The 17,917-nt window shown below is 41.1% G+C and overlaps 1 protein-coding gene across 4 annotated transcripts; it reads right to left on the bottom strand.

Moving 5' to 3' along the window:
• Nucleotides 1-1,804: 1,804 nt before the first annotated feature.
• On the bottom strand, nt 1,805-17,793 carry yrk (Yes-related kinase). 4 transcript variants are annotated; one of them, XM_029513451.1, is made up of 15 exons: nt 17,720-17,793; nt 17,003-17,219; nt 11,243-11,286; nt 10,077-10,328; nt 9,430-9,532; nt 8,518-8,616; nt 8,226-8,329; nt 7,982-8,131; nt 6,973-7,137; nt 6,223-6,378; nt 5,356-5,535; nt 4,484-4,560; nt 4,238-4,391; nt 3,945-4,076; nt 1,805-3,107 (listed from the first exon to the last, which is right to left on the bottom strand). In XM_029513451.1, exons 4-15 carry the CDS (start codon nt 10,312-10,314, stop codon nt 2,899-2,901), a joined length of 1,767 nt encoding a protein of 588 aa, XP_029369311.1. In that variant the 5' UTR covers nt 10,315-10,328; nt 11,243-11,286; nt 17,003-17,219; nt 17,720-17,793; the 3' UTR covers nt 1,805-2,898. The 4 variants fall into 4 exon arrangements, with proteins under 4 accessions (XP_029369311.1, XP_029369313.1, XP_029369314.1 ...); XM_029513453.1 differs by lacking the exons at nt 17,003-17,219; nt 17,720-17,793 and adding an exon at nt 15,145-15,237; XM_029513454.1 differs by lacking the exons at nt 6,223-6,378; nt 17,720-17,793 and having other exon boundaries at nt 17,003-17,559.
• Between the last annotated feature and the right edge of the window lie 124 nt (nt 17,794-17,917).

Below are 17,917 nucleotides of genomic sequence, written 5' to 3'. Positions count from 1 at the left end.
CCTCCTCCTCCTCCTCACTAAACCACAGACAAGAGCTGATAATCACCACCATGAGTACGCCGTGTCTCTCCAACATGCTGGCCCTGTTTCCACTGCAGGATGTGCTACTGCTGTGTCCTGTCTAACTGCCCCGATAGCTCAGGTGGGCTGCTGGGATGGACACCCCAGTAGCTGAACTGATGGTCAGTCGGATGCTCTGAGTCTCTTGTTTATAAGCAAAGCAAACATCTGTCCATCACAAGAAACAGGTCTCACAGTCAGACCTCTGGTATGCAGCACTGATATGAAAATTCATGATGAGAAAAGTCCCATCAAACTCACCCACAGGACCAATCTATGGGGACGTGTGTGTGGCAGCAGTGTGACAGTACCTGGGGAGGTACTGTATGCTGTTGCCTTGTCGCCACTATGTATATTTAGTGATAATGAGGCTTAAAGGTGTGAATATTGTAAATCTTAAATAAATAAATAAATAAATAAAATAATCAAATAATAAAAATAAAACAGGTGGTGGTGGTGCACGGGGTTCATTCAATTACATTGTGTGTGTGTTTGTGTGTTTAAATGCTTGTGTGCTTGAACATCATCATGTCAGATCTGAAGCACACACGCTGCATGCCTACAGTAAAGCCCAGATGACCCAGCAGCACGAGCAGTACGCATGCAGAGCGTTTACGGCACCGACGAGGTTAATGTAACAAACTAAAAAAGAAACATACCCAGAGGTGCGCAGCACAGCTGGCTGAGCGGACAGTAAGCAAATCTTTTTTTTTTTTCGGGGTGTTGTGTACACAAGACGCTGCACGCGCACTCACCAAGGGAGAGAGAGAGAGAGAGAGAGAGAGAGAGTCTGGGGGCTGGAGCTGGCTGCCGGAGCTGTTGCGGTGTCAACGCTGGCTGGCGGGGCTGGCTGGCGGGGCTGGTGCTTCGCTCCCTCCTCGGCCGTGTCACGGAGCTGTTGTTGCCTTGGCGGCTGCAGCCGTCAGCGAGCAGCATTTCCCCTTCATCTGGGCTCCGCGCCTCGAACGGAGAGAGTCCTCCCACATAAATGTAAACGTTGTCTCCTCCTGCCGTCGCGCGCCACCGTCTCGTGCGACTCAAGGGTTAAAAACCGCTCCTCTGGCTCACATCAATTTCTGCACCCCACAAAAACGGAAAAGCGAAAAAACAAAAGAGGGGGGAATTTTAAAAATTAGTGAGCAGGGACGTTGGTTGACAGTCTTCTGTTAAATTAAGGTGCTGACACAACCGCGCTCGAGCCCTGTCCTCCGGTTTGGGTGACAGGCACGGGACTCCCCAGTATGCGGGAGGCGAAGCTCGACCGAGCGCTCGTGCGTCTCTGCCTCTGCAATTCCAGCTCTGTGTCTCTGTTGCGCCCTAGTCTCCACTGTGCCTCTCCAACGTGCCTGACTGTCAAAGCCATCCGGGCACCCGTAGCTGGCCTCACTTTACACCTCTGGAACTATGGGAACGGTAGTTCACTGAGGATAGCGCGCGCGAGTGCGAATGAAAGAGAAAGAGTGGGAGGGCAGAAAAATTGTTGTCCGGGATACCGACAACACCAAATGATTTGATATTTTGTATTAAAATTAAAATTCAAAGCCACACTCAGAAATTAAACTGTTCAATTGTTTTTTAAAACATTTTTTGAAGAGTAAAAGACATTATGGTTGAAAGTTAAACCAGAAAGGCTCACATCAGCCTCAAGATATTAAGGTAGGCTGAATAAAGGTGACCATTTGTATCATGTGTGATCGTACCATTCTTTGTTATTTGTCCTGCAACACAGAATATGAGTCGTGTCTTCACTTGGAAAAGATATCTGATTTTTATTAAAATAACATGACAGGGGAATCTAAACACAAAGGATATAGTCTCGTCAAGAAAACAGAAATAAAATTCTCTCCACTGACAATAATCTTTCCCCTTTATGTGTAACATTTCACCCTGCCCTCCTAATGAATGAACACTGTATACATGTTAATCAGCTATAGAAGGCTTTGTAAAGCACAGATGTATCTGAGTTAAATTAAACAACAAAAGAGACAGCTCATACAAAATTGTCAAAGTGATCAGACAAAGAAAGAGCATTCCTCACCATCTCTCAGACTTTACTAAAATAGGTTAAAAGTAGTTAAAATCTAAAGGAGTCCCTCACTTGACCACTTTAAGGCACATGGGAGGTTTAAAACCATTTCCCCTGTCAGGACACAGACATGGAATCTGGTTAAAAGCTATTTTATGTAATCTGTATTCCAAGCTTCAAGAAAGACCTTGGTTCAGTAAATGGAGAAGCATCAATATCCTTGAAGCTTACATAGGGATTGCCCGATTCAGTAAATAATCTATCCAGTTACCTCACCGGTTCATGAGGTCCATTCAGACATTTTTCAAACACAGTAATCGAAACCTGTTGCAGTTACTTTCATTTCTATAATAACATACAGTATTTGGAAACACTTACTCTGGAAAAACGTTGTTCTCAGACAGAGAAACATATACTGTATGGTAGCTGAGCAGACCATGTACCACCCCCCCCCCCCCCACCCCACCAGCACAACCATCTACATCTTCTTTCAGTTCCTTGTTGTCATGGTTACAGAGTAAAGCAACATTACTGCAAGGCCTGACCAGCAGAGCTCCGACTCTGCTCCTCAACATGGTTGACTGATCTGTCCTAAATGGGCTGCAGTGATCAGTGACCAAACGGAGGACACTGTGTTTAAGCAATTAAACAAGGTATTGATATGTATGTGTGTGTTGTGTGTGTATCCATGTACAGTATTTGAGCAACAAATACAACGGCAGCATGTAAATGTACAACAACATGTCTCAGTGTATATTTGTCTGCCTCTGGTTGTCCATTTGTTGCTCTATGTCTGTCCTACACGTGTGTGGTCACAGGTTTTCTCCAGGCTGATACTGCGGCTCCGTGGCAGTGAAGTAATCCTCTAGGAAGGACTGCAGGTATTCAAAAGTGTGCCTCTCATCGGCCTCCCGCCTCCAGCACTGCAGCATCAGTTCATGGAGCGAGGCGGGGCAGCCTGGAGCACAGGGCATCCTGTAGCCCCTCTCCACCTGCTCTAGCACCTCACGGTTGTTCATGCCTAAAGGGGTTGAAGAAGGAAGAAGGGGAGGAAAGGGGTCAGAGCAAATGTGTTGGAACAAGAGAAAAGTAAGAAAAAAAACCATTATAGAAAAAATTAACGACAATCATATTTTTAACATTTTATCAGTTTGTCAAATTATGTAGGAAACCATACCTATAATAAAAAAAAAAAACAGGAACCATACAATATATTTAATAGCTATATTATAAGAGGTTCTACATTCTAAATTTAAAGTAAATATGTGACAGCATGTCCAGACTCAAGGTTTAGCAGCACACGCACAACGTCTTCAAGGTTTCTACTTAAATGCAAAACAACAGGCCACTGTTATCCACAATATGATTTCATTTTAATTTTCATTTTCATTTTTGTGCTTTCTGTGCAAGACTTTTAATCTACTAGACATTTGCTTTTAAATTCTTTGGGTTCTTAATCATTACTGTTATATGATCAAACAACTTCTTCGTATTTTATCCCAGGGTGGTGCTGTCATCCTGGGATAAAGGATTTATATTATAACAAATAACATCTAAGTGTTCACAATTTCAAAGGTCTGCAGATTAGGAACCATATAAACCATATAAGTTTAACAACATTATGACTATTGTAAATATTAAATGTGATAGTTTAACAATTTCCTAATTCCTCTTTCGAGCAGTAGTTCAAGGTGCATGTATGATGCATCAACATCCCAACAATCTTCTACAACTACTTTCCCAGATTCTTGCTGTATATGAATGAATCTAATCTTGGAGGATTTTCACTGCCAGTGAGAATGAATCTATTACTGCTTGTAAAATGTAAACATGATCAACAAACTGTGGTCTGTAGTACCTGGGTATGGCACACGTCCCTTTGTGATGAGTTCAGTTAGTAGTATGCCAAAGCTCCAGACATCTGACTTGATGGTGAAGCGTCCATATAGTGCAGCTTCTGGAGCCGTCCACTTGATAGGAAACTTCGCCCCTGAAACCATGGCAACGCAGTGAAGATGCACAATCATATAATTAGATAGGTTATGTATAAAAATATAAGCATGGAGGCAGAAGCAGACACTGCTAATCATCACAATTTATAAGTATGGGTCTCTTCCCTACACACATACACTTAATATCACATGCTGTTACCTTGTCGAGCTGTGTACTCATTGTCCTCAATGAGCCTCGCCAGGCCAAAGTCAGCAATCTTGCACACCAGGTTGTCTCCAACGAGGATGTTAGCTGCCCGCAAGTCACGATGGATATAGTTCATCCTCTCAATATATGCCATTCCAGCTGCAATCTGTGCACAGAGACAGCAAAATGAGTTCAGATTGGTGGCAGAAGAAGATGCTCACTCTTAATTTAGAACTGTTTGTGTCAGTGTTAAATCACCTGTGCAGCCATGTCCACCAGCTGAGGCAGCTTGAGGCTTTGCCCCTCTCCGTCTTTTAAGAAGTCCAGCAAACTTCCTGAAAAAAAAGTGTGGCATTATGACAGGTCCTTAATGCCCTCTCTGTGGTCACTACATTTACTCCCATGTGTCACACTGTCCTACATGAAGAATGCACCATGTATACTTAAATCTGACAAGAGAAATCCTTGTAAATTCATACAAAGTGAAATATTATATTAAACAGTTTTGTATTATTTCCAAGCACACATCTAAATTCTCACGATTTACTATTCCTTTTTTAGTAAATAGTGAAGGAATATTTTTTCCTGCCCCCAGCCACCTTCACGGGTCCAGCAGGGAGGCATGGCAGTTTAAACAGGACAAATTATTTGTCAATTGCTTAATGTACAATCTAATGTGCTGTTTATGTTGTTGTTAATTTTTGTTAGTTTGTTTGTCTGTTTGGAACAGCAGGATATCTCACGTTTCTTATTTTCTAAAATAGTTGAAAGTCGGGATAGGAGCCAAGTAACGAGTTAATAATTTTTGGTGCATGTCCAGATCCAGGTGCAATCCAGATTTTTTTTTTATTACAAATATGGAGCCTTCCTGAAAATCCTTATGTACTCATCAACTGCATCACTTTATAATCCAAAAGCAGATTTAAAAAAAATTAAAAACATATGTTATTGTAACAAAGTATTTCTTTCTTGTTCCAGATATTTGTCATTCTTGTTTTGCAGACGCATTATTATCAGAAATTAACCTAAGCGTTGATATGAAGTCTCTCTCTCAAATTTCAACCGAACAGCTGGGATTCATTCTGTATCTGTAGCATGTCACAGGAATGACAATTTACTCAGCTTGATACCTTGGCTCATGAACTCAGTGATAATGTAAATAGGCTCCTCAGAAACGACAGCATAGAGCTGCACTAGCTTGTCATGGCGAAGTCTCTTCATGATTTGAGCCTCCTCCAGGAAGGCCTCGGGGGACATGGTTCCTGGCTTCAGAGTCTTCACTGCTACCTTGGTGGTGCCGTTCCACATGCCTGGTGTACAGACAAGGGGATGTTAATGCACACAAAGATCATGGAGAGACACACACACAAAAAAAGACAAACAGAAATATAGTGGATAAGTGTACACACCAATTTACTGACATACTGAAATGTGAATGGCTGCGTAAACTGTACAGATATCCACTTCTGTATAGTCACTCATTACATATACTCAGCCATGTTACATATATAGGGACAGCCACACATATAGATTTAGGACAAAAACGGAGAATGTGCAAGTTTAAATTAACACTCATATAGTTCAAATATTCCTTGGTGCATGCAAATGTTGTTATGTTGGAGAACATGCATGACATGAAACAGGGTGATGTTAGGAAAGAGAGATGTTTACTGGTCTTACATCAACACCAGAAGCACCTGACCTGTTCCGGGAAGAAACTGCACCGCTCAGAAACCCAACACACTGCGACTTAGTGAGGGAAATTGTATGACAGCTTCAACAGGAAACTTGTCAGATGCAGAATTATAAATGCATCCTGTGATAATACCAGCTAATATTGCAGCTTAACGGGAAAAATAAAGTTTTGCTTGCTTATACTGACATAAATGACTAGCCATGGCATGCATTACCAACGATCTTTACAACAGGACAATAACACATCAGATGACAATGCTTAATAGCTTTCCCTCTGAGCCTGTAGAGGGCGTGCATCTCACCCATCCAGACGTCACCAAAGCAGCCCTGTCCCAGCTTCTTTTGCATTGACAGCGTTTCCCTGGACACCTCCCAGGCATCTCGAGCAAGGCCCATGGTGAGTGGGGTGGAGTTGAGACAGGGCTTGGTCAGGTAATAACACAGCCCATCATTAGAGCCTAATGGTGGAGGAGAGTGGAGCCAAGGAGGATGGAGATGTAAGGAAAGGAAATGAAAGTGTGGGAGTATGAAAAGAGTGGGTGATGGAGAGTTGTAGTAAAAATGCACAGTGAATGTTGGATAGAAAAATGGGACAAAGGTGGGGCAGGGATTGAAAAAGAGGTGATGTGAGTTGATGAAACATGCACATGCAACAACAGGGGAGGAGAGGAACAACCATGCATTCCTGGATATGGAATACTTTTGCTTTTGTTTTATTGGTAAAAACATCTGCGTAACTGTTAGCACATACAAGGATGGATTTCTCCAGGATTTGCTTTGTTTCATTCGGAAACTGGTCTAGACTATGTGTATGTGGTCCAATCCACATAATTGTCGCAGATATAAGCAGAAACTTTGAACAACACAAACAGATAAAAAGGGCTTTAAAGGGTGCCTGTTTGTGTCTTTACACTGGTAATATTTACTGATGCTTGTGGCAGCTGGCCACAAACAAAACTTAAATGTATAATATGGAACAGCTTCTGTTTTAATAAATCTTTATCCAGGTGTGTTCCTGCTGTTGCCTTCCCACCCCTGCAACACAGTCATACCCATCCAGACTTCTCCAAACTGGCCGTTGCCCAGTTTCTTAATCAGTTGGAGGGTTTCTCGGGCAATCTCCCAAATATCCTTGGTCTTCACTGATAAGTCTGCCAGCTTAGGTATGCCCCGTTTACAGCTGCCAATCAAACGGCAGCAAAGTCCCGCCGCTCTCTCTGAGAGAGGGAGGAGAGACAAGCAGACAAGCAGAGAAATGGAAACAAGAGGAAAATAAAACAGAGAAAATACAGAGATAAAGAAAGAACAAGATAGGTTGCTTATGCGACTTATGCAACTGACAAGTAAATCGAAAAATAAAATAAAAATAAAAATAATAAGTACAAAGGCACAAGAAAATCTCAGCAAAACAGACATAAACACATATTATGAGCAGCAGCAACATGTTGCCTCTCAAGTAGCGTATGAGGATTGTGCACACAATGAATGTTTGTTGTAAGAGTACCTGCCACTAGGGGGCAGATTTACACTGACAGAGAGCAGAGGAAGTTGAGCCTGTGCTTTTTTATCACAAACCTAGCACTGAACTTAAAAGGTCATTAACAGTCAGTAATGGGGGAAGAATTGAAGTCCTGTATTTTATGTGGTGAAAACACAAAGTACCTGTTAAAATTCTGAATTCAAGGCCTACTTAGGTTAAAGAACAAATTCTATTCATAGCAAACTGTACAAAAAGTAAAATCACTGAATAGAAAACTCTGACTTTTACATTATATATGTATTATAATAATAGATTTTTGATTATAATGCATTAACATATAAACAGCATTATCATTGCACCACTGGTAAATATGCCAATAGTGTCAAATAGGAACTTACTTAGCATACACTATTTAGTGAATGATGAAGCAAAGATTCAGGCATTTTTAAGACTAAATGCACAGAAGTAGGCGCTACGCAACAGGAAGACTGTTTGGTGGAAAACCTTTTCAGTGGTTCCTTAATTTGAAGGCAAGGCAGAAAGAAAGAGGATGAAATAGCTAATGTGTTTATGGGTGTCACCTGTATAGTGCTCTACCAGCTGCTGTACAGTGTCGAATTGTGATCTTGTGGTGATGTAGTAGCCACCGTTGTCTAGTTTGCGGATCTTATAATGCTTAACATGATCTCCTTTGTTGTCGTCCCAATCACGGATAGACAGAGAGTAAGCACCTGGAGAAAGATGGGATAATGTAAGTAGTACTATAATGTAATGCCGGGAGCTTGTGTGTGTTTGTGTTTGTGTGCATATGTCTGATATCTTTACCCTTGGTGGTTTCGCTCTCTCGTATCAGAAAAGTTCCCCTCTGGTTGCCATAGCCCAGCAGCTGTCTCTCTGCATCCTTTCTCCCCATCTTCCCAAAATACCACCTGTCACCATGACAACAAGACACAGTTCACAAAAGTCACAGCAGATCTCAAGCAACCTTTGCCCTCAGATTTTATTCTCGGTCTATCACCGAGAAAGTCTTCTAGTGTTAGAACTTTAAGTGCAGCATATGTACACGTAGCTGTCACGACTTGACTGTGTGTGTGTGTGTGTGTGTGTGTGTACTCACTCCTCAGCCTGTATGGAGTCAACAGGAGCTACATAGTTGGAGGGGATATAACCTGAGTTTCCAGTGTCCAAAGATCGAGCCTCCCACCAGTCACCCTCTCTGCCAAATCCCACGCAAAACAGCAGAGATGCAGAAGAGATGAAATACAAGTTCATAGTTCATATTTATGATATTTGTAAAAACTGTGAAATGAAAATATGAGAGTGCAAAATTTCTTTTTTATTCCTTCTTGTGAAGAATATGTAGAAACAGTGTCACCAGTGTTACTTGTGAAATAATCATATTATCTCAGTTAGAAAAGTGACACGATACAGCAGCTTTTTTAACAAGTAGGTATTGATGTACATAAAACCAAAGAGAGGACTAAAAGGTGTATGAAAGACGATAATAAGCAGATGTGTAAACTTGGCTGGCAGATATTTGGGGACAACCCTGGCAACAAAACTGAATATAATCTTCATCATTCAAGTGCAGCAAGAATATTTGTCAAGACTATAAGCTTGTCAACTTCATCAGCGGCAGCTGAAAACTGACAGTTCATAGTGTTAATGGATGCCATTTAATTGCAGCCTGTGGCATTTAATGTATGCAAACAAAATTAATTACTTTTTGGAAGTCATAGCTGATTTCATTTAACACATTTAACACTGATCACATATAGTTAACATTTTTCACCGTTCAATGCATAATGTCAGTTTTTTTTATTTCAATAGTATGAGGGCTGTTTTCCATAAAAATTATGTTGACTAAGATTAAAATGTAGTTATATCTGTACTCGGCCCTGCGATGGACAGGTGACCTGTCCAGGTCGTACCCCGCCCTCACCGAGAGTGAGCTGAGATTGGCTCGAACAACCCCTGCAACCCAGAAACAGAAAAGTGGTAGAAGATGGATGGATATATCTGTACTCACGTATTGTTAATGATCTGAAATTTCTCTCCCTTCTGGAAAGTGAGGTCATCTTCAGTGCGAGCGTCATAGTCATACAGCGCTATAAAGAGAGTGACTCCACCACCTGCATAGATGTTCACACAAGCACACACAACATGTCTGGTATTATACTTCAATAATCTTCAGTCTTTGTTACTGCTTTTGTCCTTCAATAAATGGCACCTGGTGGTGCAGTGAAACAGCATTAAAACCCAAAGATCATTAAGGTCCTCCTATTAGGAATATTTGCATGTTTCAATCATTTATGTCTTGGGTTTGAATATGTGAACATCCTATAGCTTAAAGGCAAGATAACAAAGGATATTATGAACATGTGAGACCCAATGATTTTCATAAGGCTACACAAGTGATGTTAAATGGTTTCAAATGTGTTGCAGCAATACAAGTTTTATTTGGCTCCTCCATGTTTATATTGTGGTGCATTTGATGGGGGTACAGAAAAAAGAATACATTGTAATTTCATCTGTAATTGACAGACTGAACTCATAAATAGGAGCATTGATTTTTTACCTCGTCGTAACTAGGTGATATTGTGAATATTTTGCAGTCATCTCACATAAACACACACATTTACACAGACACACACACACACACACACATAGTCGTACTTGTAATGCCTCCAGGCCGTTGGTTTGTGTTGGTGTTCGGGAAGATGGTGCTGCATGAGAAGCCCTTGTTGAAGTCTGGGATGGTCTGAGTGGGGTCGGGACAGTAACGGCCCGGAGTCAAGGCCGTGGACAACCCTCCATCTGCGTTGCTAGGAGACAGATCTGGAATGTCTACTGCTGCTGTTGTTGCTGCTGCTGCTTTGGCTGACTTCTTCTGCTTGCAACAGGCACACCCCATAATAAAGACGGTGTCTGTGAAAGGAGCAGAGTTGAAGAAGCGGATGCGACCTTTTCTAGATTCCTCATCTTTATTGAGGCTTCATGTTTTTAGCGTTTGTGAAACAATATGTATGTATCTCAGAAAATCATTTTTTAAAGCGTGTATATGTACGATGGCAACAACATTTTGAACCCTTGAGGGTTACTCTAACAATTAAGTATTTCATCTGCATAAAAATAGATGCGCTAAAACTCTTAATGTAGTATGTGTCATGTCCAAGCAGATCTTATATTTCCCATGGTGCAACTTGATTCATTTTTATGACACACTGTGGCTGATAAACACCCACATCTTCTGAATTATAATTCTTCAGTGTTTAACCTACACTGGTATATTGTTTTGAAAAAAAATATTCATGCCTGAACCATTTAGGACATTAAACATATATAGGAAATACATACACTTGTCAAAAATTTGGACACTTTCATATTAATTTGAATGGGAAAATGTGTCCAAACTTTTGACTGGTAGTGTAGGGTAACATCTCCACTGTATAACTACACTGACCTTTGTTAGGCCTTAACATGACATTAACTACCTTACTAGATAAGAAATTTCAGCATTAATGGTTATCAACAAAATCAAGAAAAATATAGAATCTAGTGAATTAACACAAGTAAAGTGTAAGTTTTCACATCATTGTAAGCCATCAGTTTCTTTTAATTTCTGTCTTGGTAAGTGAGACTTGAGACGTCAAAGAAAATTGGTAAACGGTGAAAATAACAGACTAAAACGACACACAAAAGTCAACAACTAAGGAGGATTGTGAAGAGAGAAGTGACAAACTTTAAATAAAAACTTTACTTCCCTCGAGCAGGGACAGAACAGGGAAGGGCTAGTTGAGGTAACTAACTTTTAACGTTTAGTTTTTTGTTTTTTTTTTTACCTGATGTCTTCGTCTGTCAGATCATCTGTCAATCACCATTGCCACTGTAAAAGGGAGAGAGAGGGAGGAGGTGAATGACAAGGGGTGGAACGAAAGAACAGGGCAACAAGAGGATGAGTGGCAGGGAACTAGAGAAGGAAAAGGTGGTGGAGAATCTGAGAGAAAGGCTCAAAAGCAGTAAAGCATGAATAAAGAGACAAGTGAAGGAAGAGTCAGAGACAGCTCGATATAAGGAAAGACAGAAAGAGATGTGGGTTAGCCACTTCCCTTTTTCTGTGCACTCTCTGTGGTCACCAGCTGTATGCATGAGAAAGTCAATATGCACGTATGTAGTCTTTTTGACTTGCGGTGACGTTAACCCATGACTGGCCTAACTGGTCATTGATAGTCATTGATGATGTGAGACATATTTCACAAAGTTGATTGTCTCCATGTTCACATATATATGCAAGTCTGACTTCCAGTTTTGAGGGAACCACATTCTTTCATTTGCTTGTGTGTTAACAAAGCAAAAGGATAACATACACAGAAGATAGTGAAATACCATAGCTGTGCTCTGAGATGCCCACCCCCAGTCATCAACATGCACTTTGTTGTGTGTTTTTCCTCAACCTTGCTTTAGGATGGCCTGAGTGTCACTGTTAAGTGTCTTCCTCAAGGGTATTCTTAGCCATAGCACTTTAGCTTGACATTTTGGTAGACACGGGCTGATTCAATGAAGGCTGACACCTCTCATATCTGGATAATAAATGTGAAGCTTAACGCAAAAACTGGAAACAGGGGGAAACAGCTATCTTCACACTTACTCACTAATTAAACTAAAGTAGCATGAGCATCAGTAAACTTCCTCCTCATGAAGTTTGAGAGGTGTTGATGTAATCTGCAGATAAGCCAAAATGCCCTTTCATGAGCCATGGTTATACTTTCAACCGTGTGTTTATGGGCTACACAAAAGGAAGAAACCATCTGGTACTGAACTTGGTTGAGGGATGGGACTCTAGCCAAAGAGGAACCCATTAGATTTTGGGAAAAATCTGGAAAATTACTGAGAATTTCCTTCATTTTTTTAACCTCAAGTCTGGTGTGTGTTGTTTGACATTGGCCATGGGAGTACTTTGTGCTCCATGAGTGTCCTTCAGTACATTTATTTTGATTCTGAAAATCAGCAGATTAACCACTGAAAATAACTTTCAATTCAATGGTGGTATTCAAATGGTTTTTTTCAGTTTATGACACATAAGGTAAACTCACTGATAAAAAAATACGGTGCACAAAATATTGGAAAGACCCCTCAGCATTGTGTGGCACAGTTCAACAGATCTGCAGCTCCACTCACAAAAATGGCCACAAAAACTTTAGGAAGGCACTCCAGGAGTGCAGACTGTACCCAATTCACTGGCAGTTTGGTATAAAGTTGCCCTGGGATTGTAACTGGCAACTTTTCAAACTGACTGAATTCCAGGCTGCGGCCTCCCTGTCTGCTGAGGAATGTGAGGGGAGTCACACACACAGGACGAACAATACAGGTTATGGCAGCAAGCGACAAAAAAACAAAAGTAATTCACACTCATTATGAAAAACAGCAGCTCTCCCATAGAACAGTGCCAGGTTTGTCCAATCTCCACAACAAATTACCCCCAAATTTTTCTAAATTTATAAAGCAGCAAAAGCTATTACAAGCCAGAAATAGTCTTTAGCTTGAACCGAGTAAAATATCCAAAAATGTTATGTATGCAGTATGCGTGGATACACTCATTCACTATCAGGTCGGCCATCAGGAGAGCTACAGGAAGTTAGCCCTGTTAGAGCTTCCTGTCCACCCCTCTGATGGCTCCCCCCTTTTCCTGGAAACTGAGGACAGAGTCCATCCACACCCACTCGCCAAACAGCTGCATTGCCACAAACCCTCACATGCACACGCACACACCTTCCTCTCTATTGCTGTTTTTCCCTTCTCTTCCTGGCCCACAACACTCCAATGCCTTAACATTTGTATTTCCTTTATACACTCTTCAACCGGTAACTTTTTTCTTTTTCTGATAAACTACAGAAAGGGGAAGCCACACAGCATGTTTTATGTTGAAACTGCTCTTCTGCTCATCTGCTATTTGTGACTTTCTAAGATTGGCACACAACTCCAAACAGGTTTGTCACAATATCATGAATATGTAACACACACACACACACACACACACACAGGGACTATTTACAGTCTAGCCATACAGTAAATTTTCTCTGTTGGGTTCCTGTTTACTTTGTCTCATCTGTCTTCCTCTTTGGATGTAGAAACTGAACCTGAGAAACTCTTAAGAAAGACCATCCCTATAAGGACCGAAAACGTTCTCATCATCCAAGTGCACTTAGACACAACACATGCAACATGCAATGGTCTGTCTACATACTGATGTAGAGAATGTCATTACAGAATGAATGGCATACAAGTGTGTTTATGTCTCTGTGTATTTTCTCACCTGCGCTAGAATTAATTTGGTTTATTTTTCAATCAATCAAAAACAATTTATGTGCTACAACAGAAGTGTGTGTTTGCAGTAGTGATTATAGATGGTGAAGTGGTGGTCACACATTTGAACTCTGTACTTATTGGTGCTTTTTGATGCATAAAAAGAATCATACTAAAAACAGCAGGATTATTCTGTCTCTTGAAAGCAAATGTTGAAAATACCTGCTCTAGAAAGGCATACAATGTTTGTTTTTGCTTTCGGAAAAGTAAAGCTGTAGATGGAAACGTAAAACTATGAGGAATTTAAGATGGACATTCAAAAGGCTCTCAGTCAGACATATTGATTTCCACCTTGAACATTACAGTACACACCACTTGCAAAAGATGTATACGGTGTTACAACAAGATGGCATGGTCCTTATTTCTCAATGATGAAACCGTCCTTAAAGCTTAACAGTTTGCAATGCAAACAATTTCTTTTTGGGCAAAATCATGTTTCATCTGACTGTCAGGTTCAAGACTGACTAGACTTTACTAACTGCCAAACTTGATTCTGTGATGACTGGCTGCAGACTTGCATGAGAGTCATTTTCTAGATCATGGCGAATACATAGAGAAAAATAATAACATAACCTAAAAGGTGCTTCCTCTGGTGAGGAGTAGTGCAGTTATGGATTATCATGAGAAAACAAGACATATTGTAATTCACACACTCAAATAAGACTCCTGTATTCAACTTAAGTGCAATTATGAAGTATAATCAACAAAGGGCCTTCAATTTCTTCAAGTAAAAATATTTAGTATGCAAAATGAAAATATTATCAAATAATTAAACAATTATCATGTACGTATTTGCATGTAAACTAAATTTTGATGTGAGGGTTTTAGAAATGTTGGGGCACTTGCAGGTGCAGAAATCCAGAACCCTCTGACTATCTAATTATTGTGTACTACTATTGTGTAGTTTAATCAATAACAATACATCACGTTTCGCATTTAAAGTCTTAATTTGAAGAAGATAAAGAGAATATAGCTGAGAAGTGGTGTAGTAGCAGTTGTCTAAAGTAATATAATTAAGTACATTAATCTGAAAGTGCCAATAGCAAGTGCAGTCCTTGAGTTAATGCACTTAGGATTTTCTCCTACTGTAAAAAAAAATAATTAGTTTCATATTTGTATTTTCTGAATAAGAAAGTAAGGAAGTCAACTCTGATTTACAAGGTATTAGCATGCATTTGGTAACCTCTTATTAAATCACAATAGCATCACCCACCATTGTCACACTTGCAAACATCCAGATCCAAAGGACACACCCTTTCCTGCACGGTGGACTACAGATAAGCAGCTCCCAGCGGGGAGCTCACCATGGGAACACAGGGCAACACACACATCTGTTCACATCGGTAGAGTTTTAGGACTTGTACACCGCTTCTGCACTCACCTCAGACTTTCTCCAATCCTCCTCCTGCTCATTTTCTCATGTTTCTCCAGTCCTTTTCTAACCTCCCTTTCTCTCTGCCTTGCTCCCTTATTAGCAGGAAGCCCAACAGGATGCAGAGTGTGAATGGGGAAGGAATGATAGGACAATGGGAAGCAGGCTGCCACCGAACCCTCACACAAATAACACACTCAGTTATGTTACACACACTGAAGCAGAAAGGAGATGGAGACAGCACTGGTGGAGTTAAAGGGGGGCAATGGAAAAGTAAGGTGTCTCTGTTATTGGGACATCCTGTTTCCACATTAAGTCATCACTTCCTTTTGATACAGTGGACCAAGGAGGTTTGCTGGAAAGCATACATGAACATTTACACAAAGTCATTTACTGAGATTGAGCCAAAGGGATTAAGGCCCTAAGGGCCTATTTTTGTGTGGCCAAAATGAAGAAGAGACCTCTCCGGTCATGCTTGTTACTTTCTCGTTAATACAACATATTGAACTGATGCGCTACACCTAGCCATGTCTGAGCGTGCTACCATTAGGTAGTGATGGGTGAGCTTTTTGAAGAATGTGAAGTCAATTTCTAACCCTAACTAAGAAATATACCCACGCCTCCTTCCTTCCTGCGAGGCCCCAAGGCTAAAGACAGGAACTGACCTCGTAAAGAAACAGGAAGTGATGAAGTATGGCCTTGGATAGTCTAATCACACTTTTCCCCATCCAACCTTCAATATTCCACAACAGCTCTCTCATCCAGACCCACAAAAACTTTTCAGTGTTGTGAGAAAAGGATTTGGAAGTGGCGATGTGATTACACAACAACCCCCCCCCCCCCGCCCTCTCCTATCAGTAGCAGGGAATAGCCACCTGCACCAGTCAGACATTATTGAGGCTACAGTAACAACCGAGATAGATGGATATGTTAAGGAAATGTGCAGCCCTGCCTTTTCCTCAAGGTGGTTTCCTGTAGGCGTCTGCCGAATAAATCACAGTGAGTTACTAAAGGAATATGTTGTGTCTGAAAAAAAAAAAAATGTAATCTGACAGACAAAAGGCACTACAGCTAAAAGACCAATTTGAAATTTTTTTATCAAACAAATCTACAGATGTGTTGTTTCCTTAGAAAAAGAAACGCACTGTAAATCCCACAGCGTTTAAATCCAGATAGTTACTGTTTGACCCTTCAACGTTATCATCTGTGTTATTTATTTTCACACAAATCTCCAACTGTTCCACTTAAACTGATAAACCTTGTCTAAAACCAGTAGGCCCCTTGTAGAAGCATTTCCACATGAAAGGACTGTGTGTAAAGTCTCTGGTAATGTCCACTCTTTCGATATAGCAGTGTCTGCAATCGGGTTTCTAAATATCTTGGTTCTCGTTAGTTTCTGTTAAGCAGAAGAGTGGAAGTGGATGGCAGGCCTTGTTTAACTTCACATATGCTGTGAACAAACTTCCTTTTATTTAACAGTGAGCAACTCCAGAGTTACTCAATTTACACTGAAGTCAGACTGTTTTATTTTTAAAGTGGGAAAAGAAGACTTCACGGGGTGAGCCACTAAATATTCTCACCTGAATGTGTTTGGTACTTTCAGTGTTTCCTTCCCCACTGAAGAAACTAACCACCAAAGGTTGTTCTCAGACTTTGACAGAGATGTGAGCGATAGGCACCTTCCTCCAACAGTATGTAAATGAACAAGTACATGTAAAGAAAAACCTCCTTTTCATATTTCACTTCCATCCAACCACCGTTGAACTGAGAGTGCCACAGCTGTAATATCTAAAACACTACGCTCTCATGTCCTAGATAAAGTCACAACTCAGCTTTGATGAAGAGTGATAGTAAAAGATGCACGTACCCAGAACAGGACGCTATTTCTCCGGGACTCGGACTCGCAGGACGGAGGTGAGTGTCAGCTGTGTCCGCAGGCTCGCGGGACGAGCTCAGAAAAGCCACGCGCGCTACAGCTGTGCTGGTCAAGCGCGCGCCTCGCCCGGAAAGCTCGGGACTTAACTTGACGTGCGCGATGAGCGATGAGTCCAGCCCAGACGAACGCGTGCGCGCGCAGCGGGCAGCTAAAAAAGAAAGCACTTGTTAAACTCAGCAGAAATAATCAAATAATATCCAGCACTTATATTTTTAGACTGAAAACAACTTTTTTTAAAACATTTATCGACAATGTGTCACGAGTATGTGTCTCAGATAGAAGGCGACACAGTGAAGACCTGACTTGGCCTTTCATCAGAATGGACTTTCCGAGCGGAAATTATCTTTAAAAATAATTGCTGTTACTGCAACAACACGAAACACAAAGTTCACGTGGAGGCAGTTGGACAGCAGCTGAGAGCCCGCTGCTGAAGCTGCTGAAGCGCATCAGACTGAGCTGTGTCGCGGGTGCAGCTGCAGCCCGAGATGCGACACATCCATTCCCGGGTGTGAACTACAGGAAGACCGAATGAGGCGTGATATCCGCGTATAGCGTTGCACGAACAGCCTTATATGAGCTGAGTGCATGTTTGTGCACGCTTTGCTGGTATGCCACTTTTCACACAATACTAAATTGAAAACATTTTACCTCATAGGAGTTTTCCTTTTTTGGCCTTTTTGGCCACCGGTTCACACACTTTAAGCTGTAAATCTAAACAGGTCCGACGCACCTTCAGTTTGACTTTGTGAAGAGCAGCTGGCTTCATGAAGTAGTGACAGAGGAAATTTTTAGCTTTTGTCTCCACCTTGTGGTATGTCGATGTGAATTCAGAGACAAGCCCAGTAA

This window comes from Echeneis naucrates, chromosome 11 (genome assembly GCF_900963305.1).
Source record: "Echeneis naucrates chromosome 11, fEcheNa1.1, whole genome shotgun sequence".
NCBI classification, from domain to species: Eukaryota; Metazoa; Chordata; class Actinopteri; order Carangiformes; family Echeneidae; genus Echeneis; species Echeneis naucrates.
Note: the sequence above shows the minus strand (reverse complement) of the source record. Positions and strands in the feature narration are given on the sequence as shown.

Bases quoted from the DNA above. Each gene is read 5' to 3' on its own strand.
- yrk (XM_029513451.1), bottom strand. From the start codon at position 10,314: ATGGGGTGTGCCTGTTGCAAGCAGAAGAAGTCAGCCAAAGCAGCAGCA. The intron at 7,138-7,981 runs GTGACACCCATA...TCCCTCTCTCAG, and splicing joins GCTGGTAGAGCACTATACAG to AGAGAGCGGCGGGACTTTGC. The intron at 4,077-4,237 runs GTAACAGCATGT...CCATGGTTTCAG, and splicing joins TGAGTACACAGCTCGACAAG to GGGCGAAGTTTCCTATCAAG.